We start from the raw sequence: 13,698 nt of genomic DNA, 5'->3' as shown, positions 1-13,698 counted from the left end.
CCCCTCATGCAACACTATGTTTGGCCACGCTCACTTACCACGCCACTAGCTTATCACACAGGAACCCGTTTCCCGAGCTGAGGAAACTGAAAGGACTGTGTAAAACTTCTATGTCACAGCCACTGCAAGTTAATCCATTTCAAAATTATGCAAGTTTAAAAGTTATACAGAACTTGCCAAATAATTCTTCCAAGGAGTTGCTTAAAACATGTTATTAAAATATATTCTTAGCAGTTGCCAGTTAAAGATCTATATGTTTTAGAATGACTTTAAAATTTACTAAGCTAGTTGTCTCACACACTATATTTATTCACACTAGACTTTTCAAGTATTTTTCTTGCATGTCATAGTCGTAGTATTATTCCTTTAAACAAGTACACACAGTTTCAGTGTCAAATCCTACTGAACTCCCAAGGCAAAGAAATTTGGGGGAAAGAAAGGCAAGAAATTCAAACTATGTCTTCATTAAGATCAAAGACTTTATGGTTATTTAACAAAAAGCTTTCCTGGTAACTAAAAAAACCATGTAATACCTGAAAATCCTAGTCAACACAAGGTATGTTTCTTCTTTTTTCATCATCCTCAGCTATAGATCGATTATCTCATTTTTCTTCTGTCCCCAACCTCAGATGCTCCTTTTACAACCAGAAGTTAACTACAACTTCTCCTGCCATTAAACAATTTCCTGATACTCCCTCTTTGGTGGCAGTCACATCAGTCCTCGTGACATATGACCAAACCCGAGTTCATACTAATGGAACTGTGGCAGCTGTTTTTCAGTCCCTTTTTGACATATCCAAGTCACAAGTAAAAGATCACCTATAATTAGCCCTCTCTTGTTAGAAACAGCCAATGACAGGGTTATTTTTAAAAATAAAACCTCATGTATCTTTTGGTGATTTTAATCATTTAAATATTTGAAGCTGGCATTTCCTTCAAAAAAAAAAAAAAAAAGAAAATAATGCTCTCATATAAACTGCTAGCCCACTTGTTTGCTTAGAGCCTGGCTGACTTTTGAACCCTCAGGGCTGAAAATTGGTAACTTGCTATTAAAGTGTAACTGCTGAAAATAGTAATTGGCCGATTTTGAGTTTCTGTAATACATGTGTTGCTACATATGACTGGCTGCATAAACAGGTGTCAGCTTCATCCAATTTAGTAAAAGTCACGAAAACAACCCTTTCTGAGTACTGTTAAGAGGCTCATCCTAAGATGGCAATACCTCACTCAAAAGATTTGAGCGTATTGACTGTATTAAATTTGACTGTTGAGATTAACTGTTGTTTCTGATTTTGGCATAGTTACATTTTGCAATTCTAAAGCTTTCTAACCTATTAAAAAAAGGGGCTCCTCAAGGATCAGAACAAAAAGAAAACTCAAATAAAAATCTCAAGACGCAACCAGCATTTGAAAACAGATGGATTCCCCCCCCATATTCTGGAACACATGGGGTTCACAGTGCTGGAGTACGACTATTCTCTCCATCAAAAGAAGTTTACAAATTAAATATAGAAAACAGGACATTTTTGTGTCTCAGAAACTCTTACATGCATGAGAATGGTAAGAGGACTACATTCACACCATGACTAAGAAAGGTGGAAAAAGGTGATCACACAGAGCTATGGGAGGAAGCGTTGGTTAAAAAAAAAAAAGGAAAAAGGGCAAAACACAAGCAAAATACAAGCACAGCTTTAAGTAAGTTATTTCACCTTCTTCTAACTTACCGTAATTTAACAAAGCACGTGATGTCTTGCCAGAGTGTAAAGTATTCAAAGACTAATACATCCTATTAAACACATTTTCCCTTTCTAAGAAAATATAGCTGATTTCACTGCTTTACTAAAGGGATTATTTCAGAAGCACCGAAAAAGTGATCAGATGGTTTGGAGCACATCGTAGGACTTTCTGGGCATACGGGACTACTTTGACCACGGCTTGCACAGCACACAGGATGAAGAGTCAAGTCATGGGCATCTAAACAAAGATGACACATCCTTCAAGTAAACTAAGCTATGACAGAAAAGGACCCTAGCATTTCAACTCCTGCTTCAGCTCCAATCGTTTCTGAGGATGTCTAATCAAAACACCTATGCTAACCTTGTCCGTTGATAATAGCATTCATCATGTGTATAACAGTGCAGGTCTATGAACTCTCAGTCATGAACAACAACCAAGGAACACAGGAAGCTTCTCCCTTGATATGGGGATAAAGCATATTAGAAAGTGTGACTGAATTTGCCCAAAAATTCAAGACGTGATGGAAGTGGAGACTACTGGCTGATTCAGAGTTCAAGTCCTACTTCTAGTAACTTACGAGAGTGAGAACGGTTAGGCAGTAACAGATCTCTAAAGTGACAGTGGAAGATTTAATTTATCAATTTCAGGAAGACAGTATTGAAGTAATCAAGGCCCAAGAAGATTCTGGTCTGCAGGAAAGTGTTAGGTTCAGGGGATGGAGAATAAAGGTTGTTCAGATATTATGCAGAAATAACACACAAAGCCTGTCTGCAAAGTATAAGAGGAAGAGCAGAATTAAATACTCTGCCCAAATAACGGCGTGAATAAAGAAGGGCAATATTGAGTCATTAGTCTTTAGCATAATGTTACATTTCAAAACCAAAGCTACCAGTAGCAACAGTAGGAATCCTGATACATGTAACACAATACGATTGTTAAAAACACAGGATCTCACTACAATAATGGTGAAATTAATGGTGAAGTCTTTGGCCTGGTCTAAGGCTCTACTGGAGTCATGCTATGTACACACAAGAAAGATGCCATCATTTTTAAACATATGGAATTGTGGTCAAATAAATCAAAGAAAAACTTCAGGACAAAAAAAGGCTCAAGACGACTTATTTTGGATGTGTTGCAATAACACCAACCACAACAGTCTAACCAGTAACGGAAACTCCACTCAGATCCTTGGAACAAGAAATTCCAGTTTTGTCCCCCTAGAAGAGATGCTAAGTTTATTTCCTCATCTGAAAGGGCTCCTATGCGTGTGTGCCAGCTTTCCTGTACAGTATACAATGGATGAAGTATTTCCCGTAATGGGGTTTTTCATCCAAATGACCCCTACTGTACTTGCTTCAGCAGACAGGACAAATCTGTTCAATCTTCCTCCTTGCAGAACTACCCCAGTCACATCTGTCGTTTCTCTTTCAAAGACCTAAAAAAAGGTACAGGTGGCAAGAAAGAGAAGAGAAGAGAAAGAGGCAAAGAACAGAAGAAGGTAATCTGGTCTTTTATGACTTAAGGCATGTTAACAGAAGGCATGGTTGACTGATTATGATTATACTCTGCGATTCTTGTGCTCCTTATTCTTTCCCCATCTCCACTAGGAAAGCAAAACCTGTCAGGAAACTGGCGAGTCAGCATGCTGCTGCTGTTTGTCTTAGCTACCAGGCATTGATTTTTTTTTTTTCCCAACGCTTTGATATAGGGTCACAGGTATCCTAGCTAAAATCTTTACTGAGAGCAAGGGGGTCATGGCAGCAAAAGCTGTAAATTTAAACAAAAAAGTCAGTTCTATTTTTACAGTATTTGTTTAGACATTTAAATGTTCTGAGAGACCTGAAAGGAAAAATACAAAAAATACTTTTTTCTTTAAGCTGTTTAAGATAAAAAGGAAAGAACAATGCATGCTCTTCACAAAATCTTCTTTCAAAAGTCACCATTTCCCTGTAATCAGGTATCTTATACATGCATATGTCACAAGAACTAAGGCTGAAATGTACAGTAATTCCAATACATTGAAGGAGTTTTTAGAAGGCAGCACTTCTACCTCTTTAGCACTTGTCAAGAAACCAGGCCCCTTTCAACTCATCTGAAACTAGACAAAGAAAAGTCACCAGGCACTTTGAAACTCTAAGCAATGCCATTTGGCCAGAAAAAACTGAAGTTGTCATGTTAGTACTTCAAGATTAACATTAACCAAAAAGGAAATTTGGTATATTTTAAAAACAAAAATGCAAAGGTGGCTCAGGAAGCTCAGAGGTCTCCCCCCTCACACAGAAGAGCTCCATAAAAGGAATAATAATATCTCAATCTGCAGTGAGGTGTAATCAAAGAATTTCTGCTTAATAGGCTGGAGATTAGTTATGAAGCAAAACACAGAGTCAGACCATAAAAAGTTAATTGCAAATCACTGTTTTCTTGTTTAAATTGGCAGGAAATTGTGAAATATTTCCTCTATAAAAACATAGGTGAGCTATTATGTAGAATCTACCATTAATAGGGTGGAAGGAAGGGAAGTACAGAGCAAAGTAGTAATAACATGCTAAGAAACCAATTGTTTCTGAAAGAGACAAAGTCACTGGGCAGGAGAGGTCTGTACATTAACATGTAAGTTTGAGATTTATGGTCAAAGGCAACTTTAAGACAGACCGCTTAAGAGCTGTTTTAGGTTGTGAATGAATGTAACATCAGTTGCTATTTACTATATACTTTGTAAGAGGCTTTGAGATACACAGGTGAAAGACCTATATAATGAGGACTGCTAAGAAATTCAGGTTACAGTTAGCAGTGGACAACAGGAATCTCTTAATGCTTTCTGGATGCATCATTGGAACAGAAATGCTCCACAATATTTCATCTCCTTAGCTCTGCTTGGCAGTTTGTAGGGATGAAGCAACATTCAGTATAGTATATCATACTTCTCAGGCTAAGCACAGAAATGACAATGAACGTATGTCATTTAATACAAGTAGAAACAACTAAGCCCTGTTAAGTATGTGATGTGCTTTTCATTTTATGACCTCTCTCTGCATGGACCTTTCCTGAAAACACTTTTTCCAGTCATGAGATCCCTCAGGTTCCACTCGCCATGCATTGGTAAATAGCTCCTCCTTTGGTAGTAACACACAAGACTATCTGAAGCATCCTCTTCAGATCTGAAACTTGACACGCTACAGTACAGAGGTGTTCAAGGCTCTTTGTGTCTTTGTGGCAATAATCTCCAAAGGACTCTTCAGAGAGATTCTCAGACTGGATTTTCAGCAGAGTACTCTGTTACGGAAATAGAAGGGTGAACAAAAATACATCAAACAGCGATTACAGAAATTGTGTTGCCTTGAATCTGTGCTAGTGGTTATTTTCTCCTCATCAATTCTCACTTAAATTCCTTTACAACAAGTAAAGATTTTTGTTTGTTTGTTTTTAAGGTCAACCACCATTTCAGAAGCAAAAGAATTTATAACGGACTACTTCTGGGTTCCTCCTGTGCTTCATATACTCTTTCAACACACCAGCACTAATATCTTTGTTAAGGAAGCCATTTGCTTCTCGTGTTTAAGTATCATTCCTCTCCATCCACATCAAGCAAGACTCCATCAAAAATCTTGACTTGGCATCTATCACAATTGTGAGTGTTAGGAGGACCATGCTTCGTCTTTGCTTGGCAAAGCACAATTTCAGTCAATAATGGAAAATTTCTCTCTGCTGTAATACTTCCTGGAAATACAAGTACAAAGAGAGATAAGCTTTGTGGAGTTAGGCTATGCCGCTTTGGCTTTCTAAAGCAAGCACAAGCTCAAGTGTTCACAACATTACCTATTTAAAGCATTACTATGACAGATTTGGTAAAGTTACTGCCAAATAAGTGGAAGTCGAAAATGAGAGACACAAAGCAGTGATCTTGGTCCTATGACTGACCGAAGGCACTTGTCCATGCTGCTTTCCCACTTTGAGATGTTCAAAAGCCACAACCTGTAAAAGACAGCAGGATTTACAGCAGGGAGACTCAGAACATGTGTAATATAGTTGATAAGCCAGATATTCCTAACTGAATTTAAAATCAGGTGTGTTCTCTCTGTGAAGTCACTCTTTGTTTCCAGGTCAAAGTAACTAGAATACCACAGCCACACCACAACCCCTTTGACTAATCTGTATCACAACTCCTCTGTGGCTCTGCTTGTCACTGTTGTGACTAACATTTGGGTTAGAACATGTTGGCAAGGAGTCATCTAGGACTCTGATGAGAGCAGGAAGCGCGGGCAATGCATACAAATATGACTCAGATAAGGCACAATATCAATTTCACCTATGAAATGAACTCAAAGAAGTTTTCTTAAATAACTCCAGGCCTGCACATCCCGAATTACTTTCTAGAAAACAGGTCCCAGGTTACAGCCAAAAGCTTCTGCTGACTACTGACCAAACCCAGTAAGTCTAACCCTGCAAATCAATGAAGGAAGAGGCCACAAGAGGAGGCTAATCTCTTCTTTCTTCCTAGAAGAAACAGATGGCCAAGAGGGAAGGCAGTATCGTAATAATCTCCAAGTTATAACATAATCTCCTCTAGCAGTGCTTTCTTAAGAGGCAGTATGACCTCTTCCAGTTCGCGTCCTAACATCCACCTAAAGACCTTCATCGGTCCTCTGCAGGGAAGAGGCCTCAACACGCATACCCAGGCATGTCCCACCCAGTCACACCAGGTAAGTCTGCAGCTGTTCTATCAACTGACATCAAATTCACCTACTTGCAGATCACACGTTATTTTTCACCTAAAGCCCCTACAGCACTAATGAACTACAATTTTCTTAAATTGCAGATTTCTTTCAAGATACGACATAAAGTTCACAAGGTGGCATTGCTCAAGATCACATTAGTTTGGAACAGCAATTTTAGTGTGTGTGTATCTCAATGAGTGATAGAGAACAGGAGCTCTATTCGGCATTTCAAACTGACAAACCAGGACCATTCAGCAGAGCCTTGACAATAGGGCATGGCATCGGTTTGGCCAAGATGTTCCACACAAAGTGTTACAAACTGTAATCTCTAAGTAGTTAACCTGAAAAACTTTACATGCACTAGTGTGGTAGAATATATCAGCTGTGCATTTAGAGTGGACCATTCCTTAAAGACTGTCCTTACACTGGGAGTATATATCAAAGCATCCAGTTCAGTCATTAATAAAATTCAAGCCAGCTCTTTTAAGGTAATTATTTCTGAATTGTTGGTTACCACAAAAAAAAAAAAAAAAAAAAAAAAGGTGATTATCAAAGGTTTTACTCAGAATAACATACATTTTTATTTATATATTTATATATTCCCACTAGAGTGGGAAAGGATAAGGGCAAAAAGGCAAAATCTGAGATCTGGGTAAAGAGTGTTTGCAAACTTCTAAGCAGAAAAACAAGATTACTATGTTATGACACAACTTTTCTTTAAAGATTAACGAAAAACAGCCAAATACATAGTTTTGCAAAATTGGGTTAGTATACGTATATACTCAAGTAGGGACATATCTAAGGACACATCCTTTTGCTTTGCCAGCAAAATTAAAAAATACTAAGAGTAATTAAACTTGGTGTACTAGCCAAAAGTCTTAAGCTCAGATAAATACAGTACCTCAAGCTTAAAGCAGCTATTTGAAGAGTTCCAACTTTCAGCTACTTTTAGTTACTACATCAAATTTAAAGATTTTCACTGCAAAACTATCTGGCCCTTCAGAATATCCAGCCCTTGGCTCTGAAAGACCAACCTGGCTTTATTGGTGCATACAATCGGGTGCAAAAACTTTCATATCAGACTAGCAGGTTTTAAAATACTCCACATACTAATGATTTGAGAGAAGAATCACGTTACTGAAAATAGGTTTATATTGATACTTCCCCACCAGTCCATAAGAGAAACTAACCTGAGTTGAACTGGCGAGTGGAAAAAATGCCCCTTGCTCCCTGCAGACAGGTATTTCACAACCTCCAGCACACACAGATCCACAAAGGATGATCAGCCTAAGCTTTTAAAAAGTGCTAATATTATAAAAATCATTTGGTAAAGCCTTTCATTCTCAAACAGTTGGTCTCTTGACAACGTGTCTCTGCAGCTCCTAAGCACACATATAATAAAAACCTCATCAAGAACAGATCCCTGCAAAGGGACAGATATGTGGTTGGAAGCTGTGAAAGTTCACACTTCAGAAAAATCGAACTAACAAACTACTGAGCCCTGTTAATTGTTTTTTTTTTTTTTGGGTTTTTTTTTTTTAAATACACAAAAAACCCACCCAAAACACAAGTTGTAAATAGCTTATCAGACAGATTCTAAAACTCGGACTGATTTGTTTAACAGCAGGCTTTACTAACCTGCCATAGATTTCTTATATAAAAGTATGTGGATTACATTTTTTTATTTCTAAAGCATGTGAAATCTAGAGAAAGAATATTGAAATTGGCAGCATGCACATGCTTTTAAAAAATCACAAAGAAATTTTTTTTGTCCATAGATGAACTCAGAAACCAAACTTCTATGACAGATTAGTACAGAAACATGTACACAAAGCCAAGACTAAGCTAGCGTCTTGAGGTGGCTCATTAAAAGTACTACTAATAAAAAAAAATAATCTACCCAGTGCTTGAAAGAGCATAACAGAAGGCAGAGCACGCATGTGAGCTGGGGGAGCACAGAGCCAGCAATGCCCTTCCAACACTCTACCAAGTACATGGGTTCTCCACAGCAACTGGCAGCTGGCACTAAACATATTTTTAAAGGAGCTGTATGCCTTAAAGTCCTCTCCACGTGAGTAATGTCTCTTCAGGAGAACACCGGCTTAGACGCTCTTGTTTTCATAAGACAGAAGAAACCAGCAGGACAGCAACAAAGCCTAGGTTGTTTGGTTGTGGATTTTTGTTGTGTTTTGTTTTTTTGAGAAGAGGTGGGAGAGGAAGCATGTAGAATTCCTTCAGCGCAATTTATTTATTTTATTGTTCCTGCAGCACATTACATTAGAGTCAAGCTCACGCATGAAGTGTTCTACAAGGACAACTTCAGAACACCTAGCTCTGCTCTTGTGTGGGCAGCACAGAAGAATGATGCAGCCAGAAGGGCACTGAATCACATTTCCTCCAGGGGCTAACAAGGGAGCCTTTCCAACACCTCTAAGGGCTTTTATTCAGTCCTTTAACAGAGGAGATGGACAAGTTACTAGCGGGTCGCTTTACGGATTTTTGTAATTCTGTAAGCCAAATTAAAGAACTCAGCTGACGGGAAAGTTTGGCTTTTTTTCAGAACCAACTGAAGAGATTAGATCTCTTGCAGTTTTAGGTGAGACAAATTTAAGGGAGCAGTTCACAGACACTGCTTAGCCTCTGCTTTCTGAAATATCATCATGATGACTCAAAGCACACAGCCTAGTATTAATCTGCTTTTTAAAAAAAAAAAAAAAAAGAGTCTCTTCCAGCATTTATTCGTGCCTAACAGTACAAGGAATGAATAGGCCTCCATTCCCAAAATCTTGGAATCCACCCTCTCTAAAGCCATGAAGAGAACTGCAGCTAAGTGACTTAACTGATAAACACAGCCAGCTTCAGAGTTCCTTGGAGTCCCAAGTTTTACAGCCCCCAAACAAATCAATCTCATTCTTTTACTGGCTGTGTATAAAACATAACATTTGCTTCAAGAAGTGCTTGTCCAGAAGTCTTCTGAATACAAAACAAGGAAAGTCACTAGTGGGGGGGCAGGAGGGGGATGAGAACCAGTACTTCGTTGGGTTTTTATGCTTGGGTTTTTTTTTGTTTGTTTGTTTGGTTTTTTTAAGAGTGCTAACCCATTAGAGCTAAAACACCCATCTCCAACTGCTTACTACATCAGTGAAAACAAAGAAAGAAAGAAGGCAAAAATAAAATTGCAGTCTTTGGCAATCTAGGGCTTCTAATCATTAAGTCTAACACAGAACAGAAGAACAATAAAAATAGCAATTGCATTGTAAATTTATGTACCATGCACAGGTTATGGAATGTAGTGCAATAGGGCACTGTGCAGTGATAAAACTGCATTCCTTACAAAGTTAACAGCTTTAAGCTCATGATTTGTACATGTGGGCAATACTGAATGACCTTCATGCTTTCCAACATTCACTAGAAGGCAGATTTATTTGTAATCACAAGTCAGCTGTTTTGTTTTGGGGGATAAACATGTAGTTGGAAGAACAAAGGTTTAAACTCTGAATTAAGTAGTAAATGCAGAGACCAGTACATTAGCTTTAAAAGCTGAATTTGAAGACTGTACTCCAAAACCAAGAGTGGATAACATTAGAATCTGAGTGAACCCTGACAGAACAGTTGTTTGCTGATCCCTTTTTTTTTTTTCTGAGAGAGATTTTCATAGTTCAACTCCATTATAAAACAGTAGCCTCTCTAGAGTATGCCTTATGTAAAAACATGTACTGTTTCAATGTAAGAGATCCAACATTCACAATGAAGAAATAGTTATATTACTCTTAGCGTGACAGACATAATACAAGACTAACAAAGAAAATCTAACAATTTTTTCTTTTAAACAAACATTGCCTGTCTCTTATTCCCAATTTCTTAGACATGAAATAAATAACAGTTTGGAGAAGGTACCTACTAAACTGGACTGCAGTACAACTGTATCCTAGGACAGTATTATGGAAATAACCAACAGCTGTTCATTGCACCAAAACCATCCCCAGGATACAATGAACAGTAAATTCTGTTTTGTTTTGGTTTTTTTTTTTTTTAATGAACAGACCAAAGCAATAAACCTTAGATTATCTAAAACTTCCACACCATAGTTCTTACACTGCTGAAAACCAAGTTCTAATTTAGATTTAAAGGAAGGAAAGAGACTACATTAAGCAGAACTATTTCTGGATATGCAGAGATGTAAGGGAATAGGACAGGATTAATCATTTTTCCTACACATCCAAAATCAAGACAGTGAAGAAGTATATAGAAGCATACAGTTCCTGATGTTCCAAGACAAATGGCAAAGAAAATCTTATTTACAAGCATTTGAGATGAGGCAATAGGCTTTGGTTTTCAACTTCCTATGAGTTGCCATAAGGAATTTAATTACTACTTCACAATCTGAAGTGCCCCATTCTCACGTACCTATACAAAAAACCCAACTGCTAAGTGAGATGAGACAGCTAAATACTGAACACATAGCAGTTTTAGTACAAAATTGCCAATGGAAGCACACGAGGCTCTGAGACAGTTTGTAAAACCATGCAGGTCTTTAAATAAAGTTAATGGTTTGCTAGCCAAGTGCCAAGGTTCACAAAACGGGTTATTTTTTGTTTCTTTTTTAAATCTGATTTGAACTTTGTGCATTTTTCCTTACAACACTTCGCTAAAATCTCAACAACAACCAGATGGGCTGAGGATATTTTACTTATAGGTGTTTTCAAGCACCTTATTAATAAAATAAGCAAGCATAGGAAAGCCTGAATACTCAGCCCTTTAGATTCATACTCCAGTTTGCTGCACCTGGGTCAGGCAGCATGACAGCAATCTGAGCACAGTACTTGGATGACTAACACTGAAACGGGTTGAAAACAGCAGCAATCGTGACAGAGACAATAAAGAAGCCTGGCAATCACACACAGCTCCAATGAAAGAAAAATTATTAAAAATCACCTTGAAAAAACATTTATGATGCTAAAACATACTTTCCTAATGACCACTTTTCACTAAAGGGATTATGTATGGTCTTAACAATATGCATATAAATAAAACATATGGCATAAGCAAATGTTAGCATAAGATCTTGGACACCTTTAAGAATGAAACTTTAAGGCAAACATATTACAAAGTGCTGTAATAAAAACACTGATATGTCAACGACTGTGTGCGTGATGTTAAAAAATAGCGATAAATTAAAAAACCTGTCTCCTGAAATGAAAGACACAAAGGTATATTCAGCTAAAAGAACACAATCTTTAGAGATCTTAATATAATCCACTGTCTTTACTAAAGTACTTCGAACAGAAAATTCCTCTGAAGCTGATCATTTATACAGAGACCAAGGCAGAGAAATAATGGGATAAGAGGACGGAAATGCACTGGGTGTTCAATGGGGATGCACTGAGGGGTACTTTAGGATGGCTCTCTCTCTCTCTCCTGGTGCACAGATGAGGGAGACATACAGAACATGTACGAGGTAGCTCCTTTTCTCAAAAGACTTTACCTCATGTCTCCCGGTAAGATAAACAGTAAGGGACATATGAAAGGGTGTTCAAGGGATGTTTTCTGTGATGTGCAAAAAACTATCAGGCAGCCTAGGGGGGTAAAACATGGGGATAAACATGACTGGTGGTCTGGTGTGCCTCTCCTCAGTTGCACTGGAGAACAATTCCAGCTGGAGGAAAAGAGGTGCACAGGTTAGGGCAAAGCTGATTACAAAGGCAAGCTTGAGACTAGGGTATGGTGTAATGGATACTAAAAGGTTGCGAGCAAGGTCTGAGATGAAGACTAAATGTTTAGAAAAAGAGAGTAAGTGGTGCAAATACATAGGCTTGCCAAGGGGTCCACAGAGGCTGCTAGAGCAGAAGAACATGGGCTGAGGGTGCAGTGTATTAGGTACGTGGGAGGGAAAGAGCAGGATATTTGCCTGGGAATGCAGAGGGAAGGTGCAGGGCACAGCCTGGAGGGCGGGAGGGGAGGACAGGTGAACCGACTGAGGAAAGGTTCTGGGCAGGTTGGGGCACAGCACGTTAGCAGCACGCTGCAAGGCACAGGGAGGGGGACCCAACAGCGGAAGGGCTCGGGCGAGCGGCGGCGGGCGGACGGGTACGCGACCCGAGGGGGAAGGGGGAGACGGCGGCGGGCCGGTACCTGGGCGTCTTGGCGGCGGCGCTCTCCCGGCGGTCCAGCACTCCGGGCACGCAGTTGGTGAGCTCGGTCCAGTCGGCGTGCAGTCCGCAGCTCCAGCCGGTGGAGAAGCGGGAGAAGAGCCAGGTCTCCCGGCGGTTGGGGCGGTAGCAGGTGCACTTCTTCTGCCCGGGCCGGCAGTCGCAGGGCACCTCCAGCCGCACGTTTTGCACCAGGTGGCGGCCGAAGGTGGTGCCGCCGGTCTTCTGGATGTGCAGGAAGACGATCACGTCCTCACCCTTCATGTCGAAGGCGAGCTCCCGCTCCAGCTCCCGCACGGGGAAGTAGTACTTCTTCACGTAGTGCGGGTCCGGCGTGGGGAAGAGGTCCAGCTCCTCCGAGTAGGAGCGGCCGCTGGGGGAACCCAGGCTCAGCCCCGGCCCCACGTACTGGTACAGGATAAGCATGAAGCACACCGAGACGGCCACGATCAGCAAGAACTTGCTGGTCCTCTCAACCATGGTCCTTCCCGCACGCTTCATGTGTCACCATCTCCCGGGGCTGCCAGCGCTGGGCAGACGGCGGCGGTGCCGGGGGGCGGGCGGCGGAACCCGGCGCCTGTGCCAGCCGCCTCCCCCCACTGCTCCCCGGAGCGGAGCCTCCCCGGGGGCGGCGGGACCGCTCCCTGGGTTGCCTCGGCTCCCCGCTGTCCCCGCCCGCCCCGCCGCGGGCAGCGCCGGGAGCGGGGCAGGGGCAGCCCGCAGCGCAGCCGCTCCGAGGGGCCGCGGCAGAGCGGCGAACTTGGGAGAGAGGGGCAGGAGGGGGGCGGAGTGGGACCGAAATGCAAAACCAGCCCCCTCCCGCCCTTCCCCCGCCGCTTCAGGAAGCCAACCCCATCCCGCCGCTGCCTCCGCCGCGGCACTCCGCCGTGCCCCAGCCCCAGCGGCACCGGCACGGCAGCGCCCGCCCCCGCCGCCGGCTGCACACGGGCTGGGCTCGGCTCGGCCGGCAGCGAGCGCTTCCTGCCCGCGCCGCCCCGCGCCCGGCATGCACAGCGCCGCCGCCGCCCGCGCCGCCCCGAGCCCGCCCGGCTGCGGGCACACACCGAGCGGCGGCACGGCGGGCCCGCACTGCGCTC

The 13,698-nt window shown here is 41.6% G+C and overlaps 1 protein-coding gene across 1 annotated transcript in view; it reads right to left on the bottom strand.

The window, feature by feature from the left end:
* Positions 1-13,492, bottom strand: part of HS6ST1 (heparan sulfate 6-O-sulfotransferase 1) — a 196,579-nt gene extending 183,087 nt beyond the window's left edge. Inside the window, exon 1 of the mRNA XM_082486982.1 lies at positions 12,585-13,492. Coding sequence (XP_082343108.1) covers positions 12,585-13,102 — 518 coding nt within the window. The 5' untranslated portion in view covers positions 13,103-13,492. The remainder of the gene's footprint in view (positions 1-12,584) is intronic.
* Positions 13,493-13,698: the final 206 nt, after the last annotated feature.

Source organism: Vanellus vanellus (genome assembly GCF_965231255.1).
Source record: "Vanellus vanellus genome assembly, chromosome: 8".
Lineage (NCBI taxonomy): Eukaryota > Metazoa > Chordata > Aves > Charadriiformes > Charadriidae > Vanellus > Vanellus vanellus.
This window is presented reverse-complemented; position numbering and strand designations above follow the sequence as displayed.